Here is a 25,474-nt window from a genome sequence, read left to right as displayed (position 1 = left end):
AAAATATAGGTCATATGAATAAAAAAACAAGGTCTGGCGCTCTTTTGCCACTTTGTTTGCAACACTCAATACACATTACTCTTGATTTTCAAAATAAAAAGAACGTAAATCTGTTTGTCTTGTGCTCCCTGGCATCGGGGACAAACCATACCCATTTTACAGTGCCTGATAAGACTAGTCCAAATTTGTTGTGACCATACCGTGGACATTATCTACTTATACATGTTCTCCGTCTACACATGTTTAGTCAAATGATTAATATTTACAAAGAGTCAATGAATTTACCATGCATCTGAAACTTATACATAACGTCTGTGATCTTCTTCAAGTATACATAAGACTAAGCCTCTTTTCCTCTGATAATATGAAGTCTAAATGACCACAATTGTTCAGCTAGTCTAGAAATTTCTAACAGTTGACACTGCTATATCATTTCAAATATTATCATTTTTAGACAGTAACATAAATGCATATATGTTTACTTTGAAAGCATATAGGTACCCATTATCTTGATATGTTTAAACAAGCCAATAACCTACTGTGAAAAGAAATCAATATCACCTGTTCTAGACATGAGAAAGCTGCTTCCCTGTAGGTTTTTGCTTTCTTTGTACAAGCAGAAGTTATAGCACTTAGAATAATGTTTGGAGTGGCAGGATCTTCGGAAGCTATTGCACCATGACAAGATGAAGTAAGCGAAGCAATGGAGTGCAAAATAACATCTTTTCCCTGCAATCAGCAAGAGTACTTTTCTGAGCAATCATTACAGATGTAAACTTCTGCAATTTATTAGCTGAACCATGACATATTTCACAAACTGGTACAAGCAGATGCAACATTATAATTCTATTATCTTTTGAACTAGTCTTAAAAGCTACAAATAAAGGACCTTTAACCAATTATGTACAGTTTACTATCAGAATTTCTTTGTTTCTTTAATTTTCTTTTATACTGGTTATGCACATTGTAGAAATTTATCCAACCATCAACGATGCAACAGCCCAGTCTAAGTCAGGCACCAAAATACGTACACATTAAATAATCTTATACATGAAATATCTCATAATGCTGAGGCACAATATATCTTGTGGAAAATATCGAACATAGACTGTAACATGCAAACCTTATGTCAACAATTTTCTTCTATTACGTTTCTTAAGCACACATACCTCCCATAAACGACCAGGTATCTCTTTTAGAAGGCAATTAAGAAGAATTCGATGGACGGAAGCAAGAGATTCACCCAGGACATCACTGAGTTTTCTTATTCCCTTGGCTGACTGCAGATATAAGAGACCCATGATGAAATATTAGAAACCATAAATAAAGAAATATAAAAATAAAAAAAGTGACACAAATACAACAGGCAAAATGCTTAGCACTAATCATCCTAATGCTACCTAAGTGATAACTATGGGTGAAAGAAAAGGAGTTTCCAGGATAAGCACCTTTCTTTTACTTGCCCATGACAATGATGAAATGGAGTCAGATAGTAGATTAACAATTTCTGTTAAGTACAGCTGAAGAGTGACTCTCTCAGTGCTTGAGTTATCTTCCCATAGTTCCTCATATAAAGTATTGATATCCTTATCATCATCAAATCTGCGAAATATTAAAAGATGATAATCCTGCTAAACATATCAATAATGGTGTAATTTATATTTATAAGTATATATTTTGCATAAAGCTGAATCTAATTTAACAAGTAAACTTAAATACTATCTGCATGTGGCTTTTGGCAACCAGCGACTCCTAAGGGATTAGCAAATTATGAAACTAAGGAGAAATGATAGTTAAATCAATAGTCTATGAGAATTAATAACAAATTGCAAAAATTTGTAGCCAAAGGCTATACTTAAACTGCTAGTATGCTCCTGAAACTAAAGAAAAATAAGTTATATGCATAATAAAACAAGTATAATTATATCTAGTAAATTGTATGGAATCGACAAGAAACCAGATCAAGACTGCAAATACTACTAGAAAGATCCTGGATTGGCCATATGAATCCTTTCCTCAATTTAACTATGTCAAGATTACTTAAACAGTTAAGTGGGCAATCATTATCTTTTTTTATTGTCTCAATCCATGTGATCTGTGAATCACTATTGCTTGGTGAGATATTGCTTTGAGGGCTCATCATGATATACTAATATAGAATAGTAAGAAGGAATTTCATGTTACTGCCTGAAAATCTATTACAGAAATTGCATGCTCTGTGAAATTCAAGTTAATATACACGCACATCTTTATAAATCACAGTAGTTATATTGGAAATAATATTGCAGTTTAGTCAAGTTTATCCCTGAAAGTGGATAAGCTTTGCGGTATAGTTATGTGCGTTAAATACTTATGACCAATGTTGAAAAAAATGATAATGCATAACGTAATGTTCTAGCTCTTGTTAAGGGTTAAAGGGGAAAAAACGTAATGCATAACGTAGGTTACTTTGTTTATCAATTATTTACATATTTTATAAATACAAACTATTCATAATAACTTTAATAATTAGAATCATCATAATTTTCAAACCTAACATCACAAGCAGGAAAAAATATTTACTTACTGTTTAATTTTAAAAAATATAAAAGATGTTCATAATAATTTTAAGAATTTTGAATAAAATATCATAATACAAAAATATTTTAATAAAAATTCTTAAATTAACAGAAGCTATATAAGATTTACTAGGAAGTATCACAATCGAATATTCAAATATAAAATCATAAATTTATATCTCGTCCATAATTACATTTTTTGTATTAGTCATATTCACAATTTCACACCACATAATGATGTCACCAAAACAAAACAGGAAGGCTTAATAAACAATTCAAAAATAATTACTTAATACATCAATTTTTGAGAACTGATATACTCTCAAGTCTCCAGAACTTATATTGCAATAATGTAAGATATATTGACATAATGTATGTTATTTTAAAATAATGTAAGCTATATTGAAATAACACATATTATATTGTAATAACGTAGAATTATGATGTGTCTAAGACTGGGTTATTTCATAAGCTTACATAACATTTAAGACCTGTTAGGTAACATAACGCAACATAATGAGTTACTTAACGGGTTTTTTCTCAATGATGCTTATGACCTTGAAGGGAAAGCTTTATAAACAAGATACACGACAACTCATGCTTCATGAGTCAGAAGGTCAAGTGAACACAAGTTCACAAAATAGATGCTACAAAATGAGAATGCTGGATTGCACGAAAATGCTAAAATATAGGATAATAAATGAAAGCAAATGCAAACACGAGGACTATTCTAGGATCACAGCTGATGAAGCAAAGAGGGAAGAAACCTAAAAGAACAATTTATATGACAAATCTTACATTTCAGAGACATTCCAAAGTTAGTAATAAAATCATTAATCAATAAATGTAAATTACCAGTGATGAATATCCAACACAAACCTTGAAAGAAAGATAATAGGCAAGATCGTGGCATGATATCCATTAACAACATCTGCTGCAAGGCTTGAATAGTTTTTCAGAAGTATTGCACACGAAATCTGAGAATTTCTATCACCTGAATGCAAAGCAGCTGTGTTTTCAATAATCTTTTGGGCCTGGGATGGACTTGCATACTTCAAAATGATGGCACAAGAAGAGGCAAAAGATCGCTTTGCATAACCACTCTTCTCATCCAACACAGCACGAAATAAAACATTTGATAGCATATTGACATATGGTTTGATGTCAGTGGTTACTTTCTGAACCAAAAATGTGATAAAGCTGGCCACACCAACCCTGCATGCCGAAGAGTGCCAAAGGTAAGAAGCTGAGACCTATGGAAATCTGTGTACACTCACTCTTCTCTGATAGGCAAGATATCAACCACCAAAGTAACAACACAGTAATACAGGTGACACATAATTTTTTCCAGGAAGCATTGTATATTTCATGGAATAGCATGCGTACCAAAGTCCTTAAAAAGAGTTGAGGAATGTTTTTAAAAGATGATTCCACCCATAGTATAAAATGCCTTCTACAGTTACGAAAAATTGCTTCATAATATTCATGATCACCAATATATAAGAGATATGAAGAGAGGGCCCATCCATAGAAGCAAATGCAGTTTAAACTTATTAATATTATCCGACAAGTCTATAGGAGAATCCACATTTCTAAAGAACTGCACAGACAAAATACATCAAAAAGAAGCAAAATATAACAAAAGGAAACAAGTCCACAAGATAGAAGCAACAAGGTTTGAAGTAGTGGAAGATGCTGGCACTTAAAGGCAATATTGTATTGGATTCACTGACACAATGCACACACAACGCACGCACATGCACACTAAATGCGTGTTTTTACTGGTATACTAAAGAAAGATATTAGAGAGACTGGATGAAATCTGACATAAGAATTAGTTTTTGTCTATATAGGTTTGCGTTAAAAAAATGCTTAAACCTATTGAAATGAGAAGATCATGCAAATAATATTTTCATACTACACTGGATTGGTTAGTATAATACATCCTTTTTGGGCCTATTACATATACTGACGTGAGATTATAGCTGATTAGGGTTTAATGAGGATTCTGAAAACTGCAGCATCAGGAGCAACACCAGAATTTTGTTCAAGGGTAGAAAACAATGGCCAGTAAGACTTCGAAACAAAATCTGAATTGGCTTTATCCAGTTGTTTTTTTAATGAGCACTGTGAACTATCCGTTTCAAAAAGAATAGTCGATCAAACCGAAAACAACATTAACTCAACAACTAAATAAATGAACTTCTAAATGCTGTATTTCCTTAGTTATTTTTTCAGGATGTTTTGGTTCGCAATAGACGCTAGGGTCTTGATCGAGCTATGTAGCGCTAAAGTGATATTAACTACTGAGATTAAATTTGTGGTTCCATCAGATTAAATAGCAAATTGTAACACTTGGTTTCCACACTGTCTTGGAATAAAATTGGATGGGCTGTTGTTCCTTCTCCATTGCTATTAATCCCACATTCTTCATTAGTTCTGTTTGCAAAAGACCTGAGTTAACTGTAGAGTGTTCAGAACTATATTATATAAGATTCCCTGTTTGGTGAACCACTCAGCGTATTAAGTACTTAATCAGGTACAAAATTCAACCAATTCTTTTAGGTGACTGGTCCACCAATCAGTATATGGGAAGGAGTCTCGGAGAATTGAAGGCTGAAGTATACCCAGATAGGCATTTTCATTCAGATCCGTGTGAGCATGTCTCCCCCCTGAGCACAAACCATATGATGGCTTCAGAATTGCACAGCATAAACAAAGTTGATGTAACAACTTGAAGATATTTTACTTTCCTCCAGAAGCATGTACACCAGTAAATGTTTTTCTTTTTCTCAAATGCTGACCGGGTTCACTTTATGAACTTATTATGAGAAAAATAGAGTATAACAACTTATGGACTAGACTAATTGACGCGACTGACATAACAAAATCAAACCTAACTAGACACGTAAGGACCTTAAGGATAGAATATGAATAAATAAGAACCTACAATATTAAAGTTTGAATAGATACTTTACTGCATCAATGCATTTTTCTGCATCAGATAGTTTCTTGAAATTAGTCACATGTATATTTGCATAATATACTTTATCCAAAGAAAAATATCACCTTCAGGAATTTTAGTTCTTGTAGCCAGGGAAAGTGCATGAGAATGAGTGATCATAATACTGGATTTGCAATTCAGTATTGTAATTTTTAGAATGGTCTCTATATAATGACATATGCAACTTATACTGAACAGATATCATCTATTAGTCCATAAACTAGTTCTCTCAAATAAGATAAATAACTTAATCAGAGAGAAGTTGGTGATAACACTGCAAATTTTTATTAATGGCTGCAACCACGTAAATCATTATGTATGTCTTGCATAGTAATATACCTGGTGTTAAGACCAACTCCAGATCTAACCATCTGCATGAGACGAGGAACTAATAGATCCAAGGATTGCGCATCAACAACTTTAAGACACAGATCAAGGGTTTCCCACATCGGTGAATCTTTCGCGACTGCTATTCGCAGATTTTCAAGTTTTTCTGTCTGAATTCCGACATTTGCCGCATGCAACTGTTTTACATAAAAAACTATGAAAATTGTATAAAGTAAAAATGTTGCAAAAATAATCTAGTAATTAATAGTAAGGCCACATGATATCATAGGCATACTCTGTCATTCATCATCGAAACAAATAAAATAAGAAGATCACGCAGGACAAATTGTAAATTGAACATGGACTAACCTCAACATAGTTGAGCCTCTGATCTTCTAGGCTTGACAAACATTCTAGCATGCAGCAAACAAGATCAGGCAAATGTGGTCGAATTGCTGTTCCAGCACCCTGAAATAATTGAAAAGATAAATGAGCCACAAAGAACAATCAATAAAGAGCACCACATGTAAAGAACAGAAACGCAACCACTATAGAAGAATGATCACATTCTTATAATCTTATGTAGTACAAACCTCAACGAGAAAGAAAGGATTTCCAACAAAACAAATAATAGTAACAACTACAAATACAGCCTTAATGGCTTCAGAGAACCTTATCACCTTCAACTAAAGTTGACAAGATAGGGGGTCATTTTGGAGTGAATTAAGTCGACTTTGAATTCTGATGTCATTTTTCAAAAAAATCTAAGTGTCTGAGTCTGAGGTGACATCTAAAAGTTGAAGTCTCCAGGTAACACAGTTCTCTACAAAAGAAGATCTAGCTAATATAGAGAGGCAAAGTACTTTTAACAATTAAATCTAAAAAGACAGTAATGCACCTTAGTAAACTTTCGAAAAAATAAGCATGTGTTAATGGTGTCTTACTTAAAAAAACATAAGCATGCAGTCATTTTCAAAAGACACAAAGGCCAAAACATTTATGAAAAACCCCCACCTTAGAAAGTTTCATAACAATTGCTATCGATGCTTTCTGTATGCTGGAGACTTTACTCACTATCCCTTCAACAAGAAAGAAAGGCAAAACAATATTCATCGTCTCAGTAGCATCTGAGGCTGCAGTCAGTGATACGTCACAAAGCCTGGTGGTCAGTGAAGTAACAGCACGACATAAACTGTCACCAGCATTCCGTACAGTTTCTTTTATGTCATCCATAGCACGAAATGTTGTGGACCATATTCTTCGCAAATGCTTAGAAACCTGGAAAACAACATAAATGGCTAAGCAAAGAAGATATGATAATGGATAATCAACTTCCAACCTAGAACTCCAAAAATGAATGTCGATTGTGTGTAACAAGAAACTATTAGTCAGAAAAGCATGTTAATGAATACTCATTTCACACACAGAAACATGTGTGTGTGTGTGTGTGCGTGTGTACATACACGCGCGCACACATATATATATGCCAAGCACAAAACATAGATGCTTCCCATCCACTCATTTAAAGGTTCTCATTTAAAAATGATTCCCACTTGATTACCCAGCCATTAAACAAGTGGATGAGAAGTGGTCACGTTACTACCAAGCGCCAAATTTGATGCATGGTACCAAGCATACCTCTCTCTCTCTACACACACATGAGAATAATGGGTATGCTTGGTACCAAGCACAAAATTGGTTCGTGGTAGTAATGTTGATGCTTGTCATCCACACATTGAAAGATGTTCATTTAAAACTACGAAATAACTAGCCTGGTTATGCCCACCTTCAAAACTATATTATATACAATCAAGTTATTTGATCCACTTCGCTCATTTTGATCTATATGTTTTGGATGATATATAAATAAAAAATTAGACATATTTGGTTATAGTTATTCATGTATCAAGTGATTGAAAAAGTAACGATTTTACGACGATACAACTAACGAGACAATGAAAAGTATGTGGTAAAATTATTGAAACATCATGATTTTTAGTTTGTAGATGTTTTGAGACATTAAATCATGATGAATGGAGCATTCTAACACATGCATTAAGAGGTCTCTCTTGTCGTATTGTTAGGATACCTTTAATTTTTGTAACCATTTGATGCATATGTAATACATCCTCAATTCACATGATTATTTATTTGCGGACCTTTTAAGATATATTGATCAAGATGAATAGAGTTGATCGTCCAATTTCATTGCATAATACACATCTTTGTTAGTGGGGTGAGTAATCAAGTGGGAACCATTTTTAAATGAGCACCTTTAAATGTTGGATAAGAAGCATCCATGTCACTACCAAACACCAACTTTGTGCTTGGTACCAAGCATACACATTATTCTCATATATAAGGAATATATGAGTATGCTTGGTAGTGAGGTGGAGGAATCTGATCAATAGATGTGAGATCAGATGGATGGAAAGTACATTCTCATGTGACACATTTTTTCTTTACACTTTACAACCTTAGATGTTGGGTTGAGATGCTTTAGTACTAAGCACGAAGCCCCCACCTCTCTCTCTCTCTCTATATATATATATATATATATATTTCTTTTTTCTTGTGGATCAGTAATAGCATCTATAGTATCAAGAATAAATTGTTCGTGTTCGCTTAAAGTGTTTAACTGGGAAGTTTCCGAAGAGCTTTCAGAGAAGTTGAAACAAGTGCAAAGATTATTGCATAAATCTTCACAATCTGAGGAATCATCATCACTAATTCTCAAATTATTAAAGTCCGTAAGGGTTTTACACCTAAAATTTATGAGTTGTTCTCTGACTTTATCTTGAAGGCTATCGACAAGACCTATAAAGTGATGATATATAGCAAGGATTGGTTCACCATATTAAGTTTTTTTATAACTATTTAAAATATTATGTTTTTGTGAATCAGTAAGGTACCGATCCCACCATCCCTGTAATTGACCAGAAAATGATGAACATAGGCCACTAGCAATATCTTTTTCGGGATTACCTTGTTGTCTACAAGCATTGGCATATATAAGCATTTCTTGTAAAAGATGTATTATCTGGTATTCAGTATAACCATCAAGGTTCCATTCTACAAGGGAGTTACCATCAAAACTTATTTTTTGGCTATTAAATTCTTCAAATTGCATATCGGCAGGAGTTGGTCTCCTATAGTAATTCATTGTATTATTGGAAGAATATGGATGTTTTTTAATACTCTGGATTGTTAGGGGTTTGTCGAAATCATGATCAGAGTGGGTCATATCATCAAATTGTGATTCAAGATCAGATAGGACATTGATAGCAAGAGATTTTCCTTTTTTTATATCTTTTAATCTATTGGTTGACTCTTCATTAAAATCCTTTATTTGTTCATCAAAAGCTTTATTATTTCTTAAATTGGTATTGGTAAAAATCTGAGGTGGAAAAGGTGGCGTAACCATTGAACAAGTAAGAGGTTTCTTTATGTCAAGAATCATATTTTCAATTCTATCCGTTTGTTTACCTATTGTCTGAAGGTGAATATTGGCAAATATTATAATATATATATATAATATATATATTATATATATAATATATATATAAGAGAGAGAGAGAGAGAGGAGAGAGAGAGATAATGGGGTATCCTTGTCATTAGGAAGGATTTTCCTCCTTGTCGCCTATGATGGGATACAATTCCTCACCATCCTTATAAAGTAGAGCACAATTTCAACAAACTCACACCTCTCTCCTACCTTATGAGGATAGTGTGGATTGTACCACCTAGACGTCAAGGAGGAAATTCCCTCGGCTAATGACAGGATACCTGCATTAATCTTATCATATATATATATATTATATAATATACTAGAGAGAGAAGAGAGAGAGAAATGATGGTATGGCTTAGTAACCAAGCACAAAAATTATGGCTTGGTAGTGAGGTGGCACAATCCCCTCCAACTCATCTCAATGAGGATCGCACATTCACATGGAGTTGAGAAAATACATGAGCAATATACACAGCCATTCTGAATGAGCTAGAGGGGGATTATGCGCTACCTGCACTACCAAGGCACAACTTTTGTGCTTGGTACCGAAGGCATAGCGCCATTTTTGCTCATAATATATATATATATATATATATATATATATATATTATATATATACTATAATTGGGTGATGGTTGCAATATCAGCACGTGTAACTAAGTTAATTACACACATTGCAAAAATACACAATTTTCCATCTATCTTGTAAATCCAAACCTTTCATTGTTATCTATACGTCAGCAAACACATATAGATCAAAATCCATGTGGTTCGAAATTTTTTATCCTATATTTCAAGCAACTCAAAATAAACAACATTTTAGACCGTTTATAGACTGTACATTTCTAGGTCTTTAGATGTATAAATTATAAATATCTAATCTATGTGATTTTTTATCTCTACGAAATTTTGAATGCATAGATCATAAGTAACAACACGGATCGTCAATATCCATGATGAAACATGTATTTTACAAGTGTGTATAACTTAGTTACACCATGTATATTTTATAACCATACCATATATAAATATATATATATAGAGAGAGAGAGAGAGTGTGTGTGTGTGTTTTTGTGTGAGAACATGCGAATACTATAAATTCAATTTTGAAAATCAGAGTTTCAAAATAAAAATCCAAACTAGTGGATGTGATCTACTACACACAAACTACTTAGAGGGAAAAATTTTCAAAGGATTTCGAGTGTTTTGAATTATATTTCAAAGGGCAAAAAATTAAGCAGTTCTATGAAAATTCTGAAACATTGATTTTGACGATATATTATGCATAAAGTTAATGATGTTGAAATCTTTTAAAACTTTTATTTCTCATAGTTCATGTATAGTAGATCATATCCACCAGTTTGAATTCTTCTTTTTGGGTTTTGAATTTAAAACTTGGGTTAATAGTATCCGCATATTAGCTACTACTAATAGTAGCCTAGCTTATCTCTCTATACACACACATACACACACTGATATACATGTGTGTATACATATATAGAGAGAGAGTAAAACTAGAATAAACTTAAGTTGATTGAGGGTTTTAACCACCAATTTTTTATCCATTATATTGCTTTGAGATCCATGTTGGCATGTTATACTTATAACATCAAGGAGATGTGGGCCTTGATATATATCATATGCTAACATGAATCTCAAAGTAAATATAATGGATAAAAAAAGCTGATGTACAAGAGCTTCTATCAACTTTATAAGAGTTTATATATTACCAAACAATGATAAATAGATGCCCTGTATTATCACCTGAATAAATTTGCGCCCTTGAATAATGTCTGCAAGAGCAAGACAGGAAGCTTCACGGGAGCGCCATAGTCTAGATCCAGATTGTATTAGCAAATCCTCCACAATAGGATCAAAATATTCATCAACAGTTTTCTTAGGTTCTGCAACAATTGACTTCCAAATGTGCGCCATAGCATCCTATCAGAAAAAGTAACTTTCTAGTTAGCCACAAAATCATCATTCAAGTACAATTGGAGGGGAAAACAAGATATTGAAAAGGAATTGTACATCAGAGGAGGTATATTCAAGCTCAAATTTAGCCTGGTTAAGCTCCCCTTCAATAAGTCTTAAAAAAGATAAAAGAAATTCGACAATTCTTGCATGATGATGATAACATTAACATGATTACATAGAAAGAGGTTATAGTTTACAGATGCTCGAGAACGCCAATAGATGTAATAAGGATAAGGAGTAGTGCATAATACTTTTATGGATCACCATTTCGTTATTGAATTACATGTAATATGGCCAGGAGAAAACTCAAACATCATCAAATTTAATGTGCAAGTACTTATCTATGTTCAAGCAATTTTATGGATTCAAGAACTTCTAACACAACCTTTAAACCAAGATGATCATCTATCAATTTCCATGGAAGAGTACATAACTTTTTCTGCAATCTATAGATCAATTTAAAATATAAACAATCATAAGAATCTACTTAAGAATTGAAAAGCAATACCAACAAGTTGCACCTTAAGCTAATATGAAATGAGATAGCAAAGTGATATCAACAAAAAAGGAAAGACATGTTTATCATCTTTGGATAGTATGATCAAGACATGGACTTAACCGAACTATTGAAACAAGATAACACCAAAATAAATACTAACTTGTATTTTGGTGCTTTTATATGGGCCTTCCATCCATGCAGGGTAGTTTCAAAGAAATATAAATACTATTTTATAACTAAAAACTTGCAACCACTCGCGCAGGATAGAAGGCGCACAAAGGCATGTGAGCCAAACGCCCACAAGCCACAAGTTTAGCCCAAAACCAATTATTGAGAAACAGTTAAAATAGTTTGGGCCAATCTTATGGATTTACTCCAAACTACCCCAAATCCAATATGATAACAAAAAATAGAATGTCAAAAGGGACAAATAGTGGTTAATTTTTTGGGATTATTTCCAATTCACTCAATTTTAACCAATTTCTTCCACAAATTGAATAGTTTAAATTCCCATTGAATTTTTTAGGCTTTTTCATCAATTCAAGAGACAACTAGTGGTGTATTCTCTAAACTCTAAAGGTTCAATTTTTTCCCTTTTCATTCCCATGATTTTTGCTTTATTTATTTACTATTTGTATTGTTTGTTTTATAAGCCCTGGATGTAAATAGTTTATTTAATTATTTATTTGATTATATCAATGTGTTGCATTTTTAATATGTTGGCAGTTGATATGTTAGGCAAACAAAAGAAACTTTCGTTTACGGTAAAAAACGTCATACGCAGCGCAATTCTAGGATTAAATTTTTTACTTTAGTTTGATCTTTCCTCACAAAGAGAGGTGTCTGTCTATTTAATTTGTTCCACATACATTGTTAGTGTACAAGCCATCAAGCTTTCATATGAATCAATTGTCTAACAAAGAAGCTAGGGCTAACACAGAGTATAGAGATGAGGATGTAGATGAGTAGAATGTAGGTGAAGTTCAAAGCTTCCCAGCATAAGCTATTTCAAGGATTTAGCTATTTGATATGGAGTTTATGCTTGTCTTTGTTATGCATTAAAGCACATGCCTCAGCATACTCCAGTCTATTAACTGTATTAGTATTATGCTGCAGAGTTGTTTAACTATTTAGTAAAATACTTAGAACACTTTAGTTCTAACTGCAATAATTTTAATTAGCTTCATAGTTTACTATGGTGTTAACCCACTAAAACATAAAGATGATCATTATTATTTGCTCAAGACATCAAGCTGTTAACTGCTTTTTGCCTAAACTCGTAACACTGAACATGACTTATTTAACCTTTGCAACAATTCAAAACTTCTTGACATATTTTTTTTCGATTATCAACTTTTAAACATTTCAGCAGTAATAAAAGATTTTTCTTTTTTTTTTTTGTGCGTAATGGTGCATTATTCAATTATATGTTATGTGATTCACTTACGTGTATGCTGTCTACGAGATCAGAATGCATGCGATATGTGCACGCCCGTAAAATAACAGTATCTCTCATATTTTTTTCCAATTAATGGAAATATTGATCAGACTCCTCAATATTTACAGCTAACAGTTCTGCTATCTGATCTAAAATTTGCCAGTATCTCATAGATCAGGTGACTGTTCTTTTGGGTAAATTAGATACATTGTGAATCATCTCTATAAATTTTGAACTCTCTTTAAGTTTAGATACACATACACAAAATTTTAGAGTGAAATGAAATTTTTTTAAGTGTACACTTTTTGTTTTGAACATGATCCTTGGCTTGCTTAAGGTTATTGGTTAATGCTTTTCTTTCTTCAAACATTAGTTTTTGATGGTTACAGGCTTTTAAAATTCGCACTTAGTACAAATTTATATGCCAAAAAGAATAAAAGATTGATTACTTAAAAGTAAATTTAGAGTTCCACGTGTTGGTTGACAATTGGAATCCACAAAGATGATGAATTTTGCAGAGAACTCTTAGATACTTGTTCAATTTAGAGTTTCACGTGTAGGTTGCCAATTGGAATCATGAAGATGATGAATTTCGTAAAGAACTCTTAGATAATTGTTCCAGAAAACCAAGAAACAGGTTTGCATTCCCCTGAAGTCGATCTTAAGACTCCGATACCTTTAACATGACACATTGTGACACACTGAGACATTTTAACAGTCATCGCCTTAGATTCCCCATGTATGACCTATTCCTTAGACATAAGAAAGTGGAACAAATTGCACATTACAAACATAATGTCGAGAATACAGGCATAATAAACACTTTCAACAACTCACAGACGTACTTATCAAATTATCTACAAGCTAAATTAATGGTCTAGTTGAAATGCAGATATCATCAAGTATTTCAAATATATTCTATAAAACTAGAGATAATTTAATACCTGAACATTTTTATCAGGGTCATACTGGTATCGGATAAGCCTAGGGATCAATGAACGTAGATGTGGTTGAAGTGCATCACCAGCTTGCTTTGCTATCTTGGAAAATCCAAAGGCAGCACCCCTCTTTGAATTTAGAGCAGCCTGATAGTTTGCAAGATCCATGAACTTGTAGATTAAGTCAGGTTGCCCCATCTCATTAGCAAGACCACAAAGCTCCTTGTAAGTGCTAAGTTTTCCACCGCCAAGGTTTTCACCAATAGCCCCTTCTTGAAATACTTCGGAATCCTCCGTCAACTATAAGTTCACAAATTAAATAAATATGCTTTCCTGTAATACAGGACGCAATTCTTACAGAACACAGACACAAGCATTGAAAGTAGATATAGACTGCACCTTGATAGCTCTTTTCCTTTTCCCAGAACCAGTCAATGTGCCTACAAGAGCATTAACAAGGTTCTGCTTCATGCTTGAATCCCCGAGGTCATACACAATACTCATGCCTTGAGACGCCAGTTCCTGTGTAAGTTCATTTTGCTCCCCAAGAAGGTGAGAAAATGCCTCCTGTAAAAACCACAGATATTCATGAGCTTCCTCTGTGTTCCACATATAATAAATTCACAAATGAGTAATAAGAAACCACAATAAACGTCACTCCAAGACTAGCATGATAAATGATTATTACCCCGGCAAGAAGATATGAGAATGCAATAGTTTGGAGCAGAACACCATGAAACTTCAAGTATGGACACATTGAAAATTCTAAATTTTCTTTAAAATAAAGGCCTTCAAAATTTAGCAAATAAAATAACTAATTAGATGTACCGGGTGCAAGTTTTACCCCCAATTTGACTGAAACTTCTCTAGATCCCATCTCTCCCCCTCTTTATTTTTAAAGCATGAGGTGGATGTAGTGAATACTCATTTGACGATAATATGAAATAATTATTAGTTCAAGGTTACAATAGTTGCCTTGTAGGTTTCTTCTGACAATGACAATTTACTAATACTTACCCCCTCTTGTTATTCAGATGTCCTTTTATCTTTTTTCTTTCTTTCTTTCTTTCTTTTTTTTTTTTTTTGGTAGAGCAACAAAACATATTGTTTAAGCCCAATAATATATTGATTGTTTACCCCAAATATGAGGGTGAGCCTTGGCGCAACTGTAAGGTTGTTGCCTTCTGACCTGGAGGTCACGAGTTCAAGACTCGGAAATGGCTTCTTCGCATGTGGGGTTAAGGTTGCAAAAATCTAACCCTCCCCTAAGCTCGCAACGGCCGGAGCCCTGTGCGCTGAGCTACCTTCTACCCCAAATATCCTTGATAACTACTAAAAAGAATATATCAATAAAGGGAAAATTTGCCTCCACCCCTAGGTTTTAAAAAGTTTGCTTCCTCCCCCCAAGAAACTTTTGCCATGTTTCCATACCCAGATACGAAAACCCAAATATATTTTCTGAAAGTTCCTAAACTGCCCTTGTCTTCTTTCTCTTAGTTCCCTTTTTTCTCTCTCATCCCTCTCATGAACCCATCATACCATTCCATCTTTCGTCTCCTCCACGTGCCACCTCTGCTTTCTTCCAGAGTGGGGTGGTGGGAGGCCCAAAGGGAGACAGACAAGAAGAGGGCAACAAGAGGGGGAGGACACAGGAGCATTTGGTGGTGAGGTAAAGGAGAGTTTGCAAGGTAGCGGGCAGCACGGAGAAGAGAGAATTTAGAGAGACAAAAGGCCATATTCCTCTAACCTCACTCCTCTCATTAATGAAGCCCCCTCCATCACGTAGGGGAAGCAACAATCCCAAATAGCTGACAGTGAATTAGAAATGAGATGGAAAAGAGCAACTTTAAACAGGTCATTCGGGTAATGATTGGGTATTCAGGGTCACCCAGTATAACCCGAATAATAAACAGGTAATTTGGGTCAACCCACAAATAAGCATGCCAATATATTTTGACCCATACCCGTTACAACATGTTCAGTTTCTGCTCGAGTCGACGTGTCAAATAATGTTTGCCACCCCTATAAACAACAATAGAAAATAGACCATAACAGTATATGCAAATTCTTCATATGTGCTTGTAAATGTGAAATTTTCTAGTTCTCAAAAAGTTATTTAGTTTAATGTAATTTGGACTTTTGAATCTCTTAATATTTTATACACGCGCAACTACCTAAAATGTGTTGATGTAGTCTGGCGACTATCCCATGTATAAATGTAAACATCAAGGGAAAATCAGTGAAAGATGTATATATAAGCAATTGAAAAATATAAATTAACAAATGATTCAGGGAAGAGAAAACCTGTATCTCAGGAAGAAGTTGCTGCAGTTTCGGCTGATGCCCACAGTACATAGTCAACGACACAAGCCAGACAGTACCTGCACAGCGTTCCTCTTTTCTGCTACTGTAAAGAAGATCATCAAAGAGTTTTTTTATTATCACTTCTCTGGCCATGCAATGAGAATCATCACTATTGTCACTATCAGATGGGTTATTTGCCATTATAGCTGAGGGCATTTCACCAGTGAGATAATTAGAACTCTGCGAAAGTGAGCTGTAGTTTGATTTGAGTATTAGATCAGGTGTAACTGGGACTCCTCCCCATATAAATGATAAAGCCTCCCCAGCAGCAAAAAGCACATCTTCCACCTGAATAACGATTACGCTAAAATGTAAAGACAAACTAGACACTACGCAGTCATTACAATAACTGGAATTTTGCCACACGCGCGCGCAAGGAAAAGAACTAGAACTTTCAAATGCGAGGGCATAACAACACACCTTTGACCGGCAAAGTCCAAATATTAAATCAAGAGCAATGTTTAGGTGGGCTACTGATTTTTCCTTAAAAGAAATATGTCCCAGAGAGATAACAATCTTTTGGATTGCTTTGGTATCATTATCGGCAAGTAGCTTACTTAATCTTTCACGCAAAATTGGTAAAACCCCAGCTGCAGTGTTATATGCATCATAAATTAGTGGAAATAGCACGTGCCCATTAAAACATTTCACTAAAATATTTTTAAACATCTGGAATATGATAGCAAATATTACCTGAAATGGAATTACGATCAAGTGCAGGCAATGGATAACGAAGACCAATATGACCGATTGCTTCAATTGCAACAGATGCCAAAGTTGCGCTTTCTGATTCGATCACATCTACCAGACGATTAACGATACTAAATAACAGTGCCTCGGGGATCTGTGACAAGATGGATTACAATAAAGATATTAGTGGAAAGTAGGAAAGGTTGTGAGTCACAACGTGCACAGATTGAAATGTGAGCATAGCACAAGTCTCAAGGCAGAACATTCACTTAATTGATGTAGGACAATGGTAATACACAGGATTCAATGTCACAGTAAAATATGACTTTATAATGTTTTCTTGGCTCACATATCTTGGATGACTTAGTATCTGGTTCTGACATTTTAGAATGTGCAAACATTCTGGCCACAAAATCAACAGAGCATGTGAAATCTCTTTATGTTGAAACACTAGGATCTGACTACTATTTGTTCAATTGTCTCACTACAAGATATGAAGATATTATGCCTGCTAATATAACTAGGATATTCATGGAGAGGAAAATGAAATTTCTTTGATAAGGGACTTTTGCTTCCAACAACAGAAGATTCCAGTTTGCAGGTAACAGCTCATAAAATTATACGAGAAAATGTGTTGCGCTACAGGAAATATATATATCCTGATAGATAGCAAACAATAGTAGCCAGAAACTTTCTTTAAAAGTATAAATGGAAGATTCTTTTAAGAGGGCACACAAAGATAAAAGTGCATGTTCAAACTAATAATGAGCATTAGTAAAATGTACACAGATTGCAGATGATGAGAAGTTTGGCAGCATATAACTGAACCAATTTTCAATAAGGAAAATTAAACAAATAAAGAAACAGCAGAAAAATGAGACGGTACACTTATGCAAGTCACCAGCAAACAAGTCTTTCAATGAGGGTGTTTGGGGAGGCTTATTTTTTGGCGAAACTAGCTGTTAAGGTACCTTTTTCATATCTATTTGTTTGGTAAAATACCAAATAAGTTAGCTCATAAGCCTCGTTTTTAAACGTTGGTACATCCCAGCTTTTGAAGAACAAGCTTTTAAGCTCATCTAAATAAGCTAGGTTTGACCAAACAAATTATTATTCTACCCAAACAATTTTTATGCAATTTTTATTATAAAAGTTAAAAGCCACCAAAAGCTAACATAGCTTAAAAGCTTGTAAAAATAAGCCTCCTCAAACACCCTTAATATGTAATTTTGACTAACAAAATCAGGCCTTATAATAAGGCTAGTCAATTGAAGGCTTAACCACAAAAATAGCAATATGTATTTAGATAACTTGCTTGCCAATGCTTCCTTGTTTACAAGTAGCAGCATTGACAACCATCAATAGCAATAGGACCACGCAACGAATAAAATAGGGTTGAGCTGCACCTTCTGACAGAATGTATGCTACATTGCAGTGCAGCTGATATAACTTATTTCAAGTTTTGACGGAAAATATATTATACTGAAATCGTGGAATTTACAAACTTATTACCATTCAGAACAATTGGTAATGTTAGTGCTGTCATTATTACTGGTAATGAAAACTATGAACAATCTATATATCATATGACCAAGCTTGCTAAGGTTAGAGAAAGGAAAAGTAGGGATTTGGATAATATTACGTGTTTAAAAGCGAAGATCAAAACGTTCTAGTAACCGATGGGGAAATAAAAGAAAGGTGGAGGAGTTACATTCATTAATTGTTTAATAATAACCAAACGAGTGAGCAAAATAGAGAATTTGACCATATAGTGAATGAATGGAACTATAGATATTGTTGAAAAATTAGAATTAGCAAAGTTACAGATGCTCTAAAGAAAATAAAAAGTGGAAGAGCCGTAGGACCGGACAGTATCCCTATTAAATTTTGGAGATGTCTTGGAGATATAGGCTTAGGATGGTTAACTAAATTATTTAATAAGATTATCGAGACGAAGAGAATGCCTGATGAGTAGAGGATTAGTACTTTGATACCAATATACAATAATAAAGAAGATATACAAAGTTGTTCAAATTATCGCGGCATAAAACCCATGAATCATACTATAAAACTTTGAGAGAGGGTAATTGAGCAAAGACTAAGAAAGGAAAGAAATATATCTGAAAATCAATTCTAAAAATCAATTTGATTTTATGTCCAGGAGGCCAACTATGGAACCTAAACATATTTTGATGATTGATGGGGAGATATAGAGAGAAAGAAAGGATCTATGGTTTTCATTACTCTAGAAAAAACTTATGATAGAGTGCCTAGAAAGGTAATGTGGTGGGTTTTAGAAAAGAAACATATATCTAGTTTATATATTGATGCGATTAAAAATATATATGACAGAGTAACAACTAGAGTACGAACTAATGAAGGAGAGACTTAAGTTGTTTTCTTTTACCATAGGTTTACACCAAGGGTCAACCTTAAGCCTTATCTTTTTGGTATTAGTTATGGACCAACTAATTAAGCACATTCAGGATGAAATTCCATGGTGCATGTTACTTGCAGATGATATAGTGTTAGTTGATAAAACTCGAAGAGGTATAATTTCTAACGTAGAAAGATGGAGACAAGCTTTGAATCTAAAGATTTTTGAATTAACAGAACAAAAACATAATATATGGAGTGCAATTTTAGTAAAATTAAGAAAAGAAAAGAGCTTATAGTGCATATTGATTGTCAAAAAATACCAAAAAGTAATTATTTTTACTATTTAGGATCAATCTTTAGGCATGATGGTGAAATAGAGGATGATGTTGTACATCGTCAAGTCGGGATGGTTGAATGGAGGAGTGTCTCGGGAGTCTTATGTGATCGTAAAATAGGACAAATTTTGAAAACAGGCCTCTTTGCAAAAATATTCCCAAAAAAAGACCCGTTTTGAAAATATTTGCAAAAAACGACCCAGTTTCAGCCCTGAGGCTGAAACTGGGTCGTTTTTTGTGAAAAATGTTCACAAACTTCACGGGAGTTAAACTCCCGTGAAGTTTTGTTATGAAAAAAACTTCACGGGAGTTCAACTCCCGTGAAGTTTGGGAATATTTTTTACAAAAAAATGATCCAGTTTCAACAAAGTATGTCTTTTTTTGAAAATAAAGTGAAAAACTAGGTCGTTTTTTGAAAATAAAGTGAAAACGGGTCTTTTTTTGAGAATATTTTTACAAAGGGCTCTGTTTTCAAAATTTGTCCTCGTAAAATATCAATGGAACTAAAAGAAAATTTTAATAGGATGATTACATGACCAACTGTGCTTTATGGGTCCAAGTATTGGGCGAAAATAAGTGTAGTAGAAATGAGAATGTTGTGATGGTCTTCTGGGTATACATCAAAAGATAGGATAAAAAATGAATGCACCCGTAGTAAATTAGAGGTTGCTCCGTTGAGGATAAAATGAGAGAGAATAGATTAAGATGGTTTGATCATGTATAACAGAAACCTCTTAGCGTACATGTTAGGAAAAGTGATAATATTATAGTTAATGGGGATAGGAGATCTAGAGATAAACACAAAATGACTTGATTGGAAGCAATTAGGAAGGATATAATTATTACCAACTTAACGGAGGAGGTGACCCATAACAGATCGAATGAAAGAATAGGATTCATGTACACGAGCCCAAACATTTAGGATAGAGACTTTGTTGTTGTTGTATAATGTTCATACTGCAAGATGTATTCCATAAGGCAGAAGGAACACAACACGTGATACTGTGCATTCAGTGAGATACCTGCAGCATGGGGAATTATATATTTTAATACGAGATTTTAATATATCTAATGTTTGAAGTTCGTTACAAGTGAACGTAAAGTTTTTCATCGTAGCCCCCGTCTCCCAGATTCATCTTCCAAAAAAACTGCTTGGGGATCAAGGTCAGAGTTCCTAGATTCAATGAAAGATGATAGATATGCTACATATCATTTCTATCGCATATGAACTTAATTCTCTGGTGAGGAATGTAATCTTCAAGAAACTGACGCAATTCCTCACTTCTGTCATAATAATAACTTAATATAATCACACAAGTACATCCTGTTAATTCGGTCAGTCAATGTCATCGTTAGCTTTTCTCATCGTTCATTCAACAAGTTGAGCATCTTAAAACAGAAGAAAATGAATAGCATTTCATCATGTTGCTAGGAATCATATATACAAGTACCAGTTATTGGGAGGGGCAATCAAAACTCACAATAGGGGTTTCTTTCATACATTCTGCAGTCACATATCCCAGGGCACATAATGCTCCATGATGATTTTCAAATCTGCAGCATCAATATAGCAAGTCAATCTAAGAATGGGACTATTAACTAAGAATTCAAATCCCTGCATAGACATTTTTCAGCTACCTTAGTGTTTGTTTTCCACCAACAGAAGAAGCAATATCAGAGACAAGACTAGAGGCTGCTGAATTGGAAATTGCAGAACATGCTATTCCCAACAAGCGTGATGCAGATTCACGAGTATCAGAGTCAATATGCCCAAGTAAAACTTTTAACCATGATATACGCTCTGCAAAGCGTGCAGCTATCATCTGCTGAAAAAAGAGAGAAACATTAAAATCCAAGTGCAAAAAGGGAAATGTCATAGAATTCCAGCACAAAGAAGAACAACGACCTTTGGAAAACGAAAACCAATGTCAACTAAAGCCTTGGATGCAGTGGCATGCAACTCAGTAGATCCTTCAATTGCCATCGCATGTTCCAGTAATAAGCACATGTTTACCAGTGGAGAGTCATATTCACTAAATCCAGCTTCAGAACTGCATAGCCTAGAATCTGCCTCAAAGCACTTCATTAAAAATCTAACCATAGCAACATATGTTTTTGATGAGAAAATAAGTTCCTTTTCCATGATTTCAGATGAATATAAAACTTTTGGCTGCTGGTGACAAATGTAATCCAGCATGTTTCTCAAATCAGGGTATTTAAGATCAGAATTAGATCCAGACTTCTGTCCTTGATTTTTCAGCAGATAAAGCCCTTCAAGAGCCATTTCCCTGTAAAGGATGAAACAAAATCAGAAACAACAAAACTACAAGATGGATTGAATAATTTATTATTTAACAAATTGAAACCCAAAGTTGCAGTAAGAACTTTTATCTTCTTTCAGTAATAAAGTAAAAGCACAAAGCTGAAGAAAGACAAGCTAACAGAATGTGGAAAGATTCAACAAGAAATTTTCATCAAAGGGGAAAAAAGAAGAAGAAATAAAATAAACATCAAAACAATAAAATCCACACTAAGTAGTAACAGGTGTATGCTTCGAAAATAAAATCAAAAAAGTCAACAGAAAACCTAGTGACCATTCAACAGGGTGCAGACTTTCGTTTTATGTAAGAAAGTTAACGAGTACCAATGCACAAAATAAAAAGAAATGGCCATCATTACATCCATGCATTAACAAAGTGAGATTATGAATAAAGGAAGCCCATCATGATGAAAGCCAGTAAACAATGAATTTTGAATGAAACTTATTGCTAAATGCTCAGCCTTTGAATATTTCCTCAGTTAACATAAACCGGAAAAGGCACAAACACAGCACAATTCCCGGACATAGATCCCTTCTGGTTTGAGAGTTTCTCGAGAAGGAGAAAGATACTCGGAAGATGACTTGATGCAGCACAATGTCAAGGTAATATGCAAAAATCAAAAGTTTGATTTCCTCTGAGTGCTTCCATAACAAAACAATTTTCAAAATAAATTATACCTGGGTAATTTCTTTCTGATGAACATATAAAATCGTGGAATACAACTGAACAGCATCCACTAACTAGAGGAGAACTAAGATAATAATAAATCTTAAACCAAAGTAACGGTCATCAACTGGCTACCCCACCTCCAAAAGCATCACAAGCCACCATTGCCTTTTTAGACTATGTCCCTTACTAAACGTCAAGTAAACTAAGTTGCACCGTAGTTGTCAAGCCATCAAAGGAAACTTATATTAACGTTATCCCATATTACGTAATATATCACATTGTTTTATCCCAAAAATGCAAATCATAAAACTTCAGGTAAGAGTATTAAAATGTTTAAGACCTTTTCCATGCCTTTTGTCCACAACCAGAACGAAATCAATTAGATAACCTAAAATGAGAATGTTTCCTAGCATGCAAAGAACATCAGTCAGCTATGTTAATGTACAACTGATTCTAGATGGTTCTTTAGCTTTTAAATACACAACAGTCATATTAAAAACAATTAAAAACATTATCAAATATTTGACATCATTCCTTCAAAGAGTCTTTGGAAAGCAAGAGGCACTAAGTTTTGGATTGGGGGTGAACAAGGGAGAAGGGAAGGTAGGGGAGACATTCACCTCGTTTGAATAGCTTAAAGAGTTCCCCCTAATTCACCTTAGTTCACCTTCAACAGCACAAAAATTGTTCTCCCCCAAATTGGGGTATAACGGAGGAGAAGGGAACTCCCTTAACTTCCGTTCTCTCCTCTCCTCTATTTTCCTCCCATGAAGTCCAAACACACCCTAAGAGGGTAGAGGAAGAAACCTATGGTCTTTAGGATCAATATTCCACGCTTCACTAAAAAACAAACAAAATTTTTATGGAGAATTACACGACAGAGGATAAAAACCATGCTTCTTCGCTCCCTTATAATCAATCTTATAACTACTAGAAAATTAACTTTCCAATTCCAATACCAGAAAGCAGCTAATTATCATGCCCTATAGGATTAACAGTTTAGGTAGAAACATGATGGATTAAAGCTTACGATAAAACTCACGTAAATGGGACACTTGGTCAAATTACCTAACTTTTCTATTAATGAACCACCCTGCTTAGAGCATATGCAACCAAACATTTCTGAAAATTTTAAACATTGATAGTCACATTGTTCAAAACCCGAAAACAAACAAAAATGCACACACAGAAAACATTTAGGAGTCATGAAAAAGTGGTTTGTCCACCATAAAAGTAATAGCTCAGTTGGAGCACGTGATAATTAACATATTATTTTAACATAAAAGAAAATTAGCACACAAAAAAATAAGCAATGTAGAATATCTGTGTGACCTTATGTCCAGCTTTGTGTCTGCAGCTCCAAGCATGCAAATGTACCGGCTTGGACAATGTTGCAAATCAAACAAAGAACTTGCCCACCTCACAGCACAGAATCGCACCTCACTTTGTTCCTATTCATGAAAATACTTTTTAAGTCTTATGATGGACAATTTATTGAACTAAATAGGGTTGTTTATGAGCATAATCGATTTAAACAAGCTGTAAATAAAAACAATTGATGTAAATAAGACAGATTTTTTCGCAGAAAACAAAATAGAATGAACAGAATCAACCAATGCTAAATAAGCCTATAGAATTAAAGCATGAAGCCGCATAAACGTGAGCGTAAGTGCATAGACATGTGTATACGCACAAAGCCACAGAAATAATCCAATCAAATTAGAACATAAGCCAACAAAGCAAAAATGCAAGTGTCAGTGTGCACATAATCGTATGAATGCTATGAAAAATCATACATACTACACTTAGAAGGCGTATGAAGGTAAAAGATAGTCCGAGTAATGTGATCAATACAAGTTTTTTTTTGGGCCAAAATAGCGTCAATTATTGTACCATAACAATGGTAAAGAAATTTGAAATAGGGGCAAGAAAACAAATACATATAAGGCAGTTGAATAAATTGAAGACAATATTATTGATGAGTTGGTAATTTATGGTGGTTTAGGAATGCACACAAAACCGTAAGTAGTAATGTTCTTAAATGCATCAGGTGAAGCAATAGCATGTTGTATAACTATACTGCAGATGTAGAACCTATAAAACTTGATTGATCGACATTTATCAGAGATGCCAAAGGATTTTCCATCAGAGGCCTAGAACAAACGACTCGTTTCCAAAGGATTTTCCATCAGAGGCCTAGAACAAACGACTCGTTTCACTATCACTGACTACCTTCACTAAATATGTACAGTGAGAGAAAATATAGAGAAACAAAGAACTTGAAAATGACAAATTATGCAATCTACTGTAAAGATGCCAGTTGAAAAGAACAAATAATCTGGGCCGAAACAAACTTTTAACCCTTACCACTTGAGAATTTTCCAGCAGAAGTGGTTCCAGATCATTTAAGATAGTCAATGAAGAATCCTACCAATAAGATAAGAAAGATGAATGAAGCATATTCATA

The 25,474-nt window shown here is 34.1% G+C and overlaps 1 protein-coding gene across 3 annotated transcripts in view; it reads right to left on the bottom strand.

Moving 5' to 3' along the window:
• The window catches only part of LOC109820367 (proteasome-associated protein ECM29 homolog), a 51,857-nt gene that overhangs the window by 5,660 nt on the left and 20,723 nt on the right, over positions 1–25,474 (bottom strand). For 2 of the 3 annotated variants that reach the window (XM_020386493.1, XM_020386495.1), the window contains 18 exons: positions 25,375–25,434; positions 24,340–24,458; positions 21,924–22,305; positions 21,656–21,840; positions 21,499–21,571; positions 17,307–17,457; positions 17,034–17,203; positions 16,554–16,901; positions 14,649–14,816; positions 14,256–14,549; positions 11,162–11,338; positions 6,904–7,167; positions 6,259–6,357; positions 5,902–6,086; positions 3,438–3,773; positions 1,449–1,602; positions 1,170–1,280; positions 562–729 (listed from right to left, as the gene is read on the bottom strand). In XM_020386493.1, the coding sequence (XP_020242082.1) occupies positions 562–729; positions 1,170–1,280; positions 1,449–1,602; positions 3,438–3,773; positions 5,902–6,086; positions 6,259–6,357; positions 6,904–7,167; positions 11,162–11,338; positions 14,256–14,549; positions 14,649–14,816; positions 16,554–16,901; positions 17,034–17,203; positions 17,307–17,457; positions 21,499–21,571; positions 21,656–21,840; positions 21,924–22,305; positions 24,340–24,458; positions 25,375–25,434 (3,444 nt within the window). The remainder of the gene's footprint in view (positions 1–561; positions 730–1,169; positions 1,281–1,448; positions 1,603–3,437; positions 3,774–5,901; positions 6,087–6,258; positions 6,358–6,903; positions 7,168–11,161; positions 11,339–14,255; positions 14,550–14,648; positions 14,817–16,553; positions 16,902–17,033; positions 17,204–17,306; positions 17,458–21,498; positions 21,572–21,655; positions 21,841–21,923; positions 22,306–24,339; positions 24,459–25,374; positions 25,435–25,474) is intronic. The other variant, XM_020386494.1, reaches the window with a different exon arrangement.

Source organism: Asparagus officinalis, chromosome 8 (genome assembly GCF_001876935.1).
Source record: "Asparagus officinalis chromosome 8, Aspof.V1, whole genome shotgun sequence".
In the NCBI taxonomy this organism is placed as follows: Eukaryota; Viridiplantae; Streptophyta; class Magnoliopsida; order Asparagales; family Asparagaceae; genus Asparagus; species Asparagus officinalis.
The sequence above is the reverse complement of the archived record's forward strand: the minus strand, read 5'-3'. Positions and strand labels throughout refer to the sequence as shown.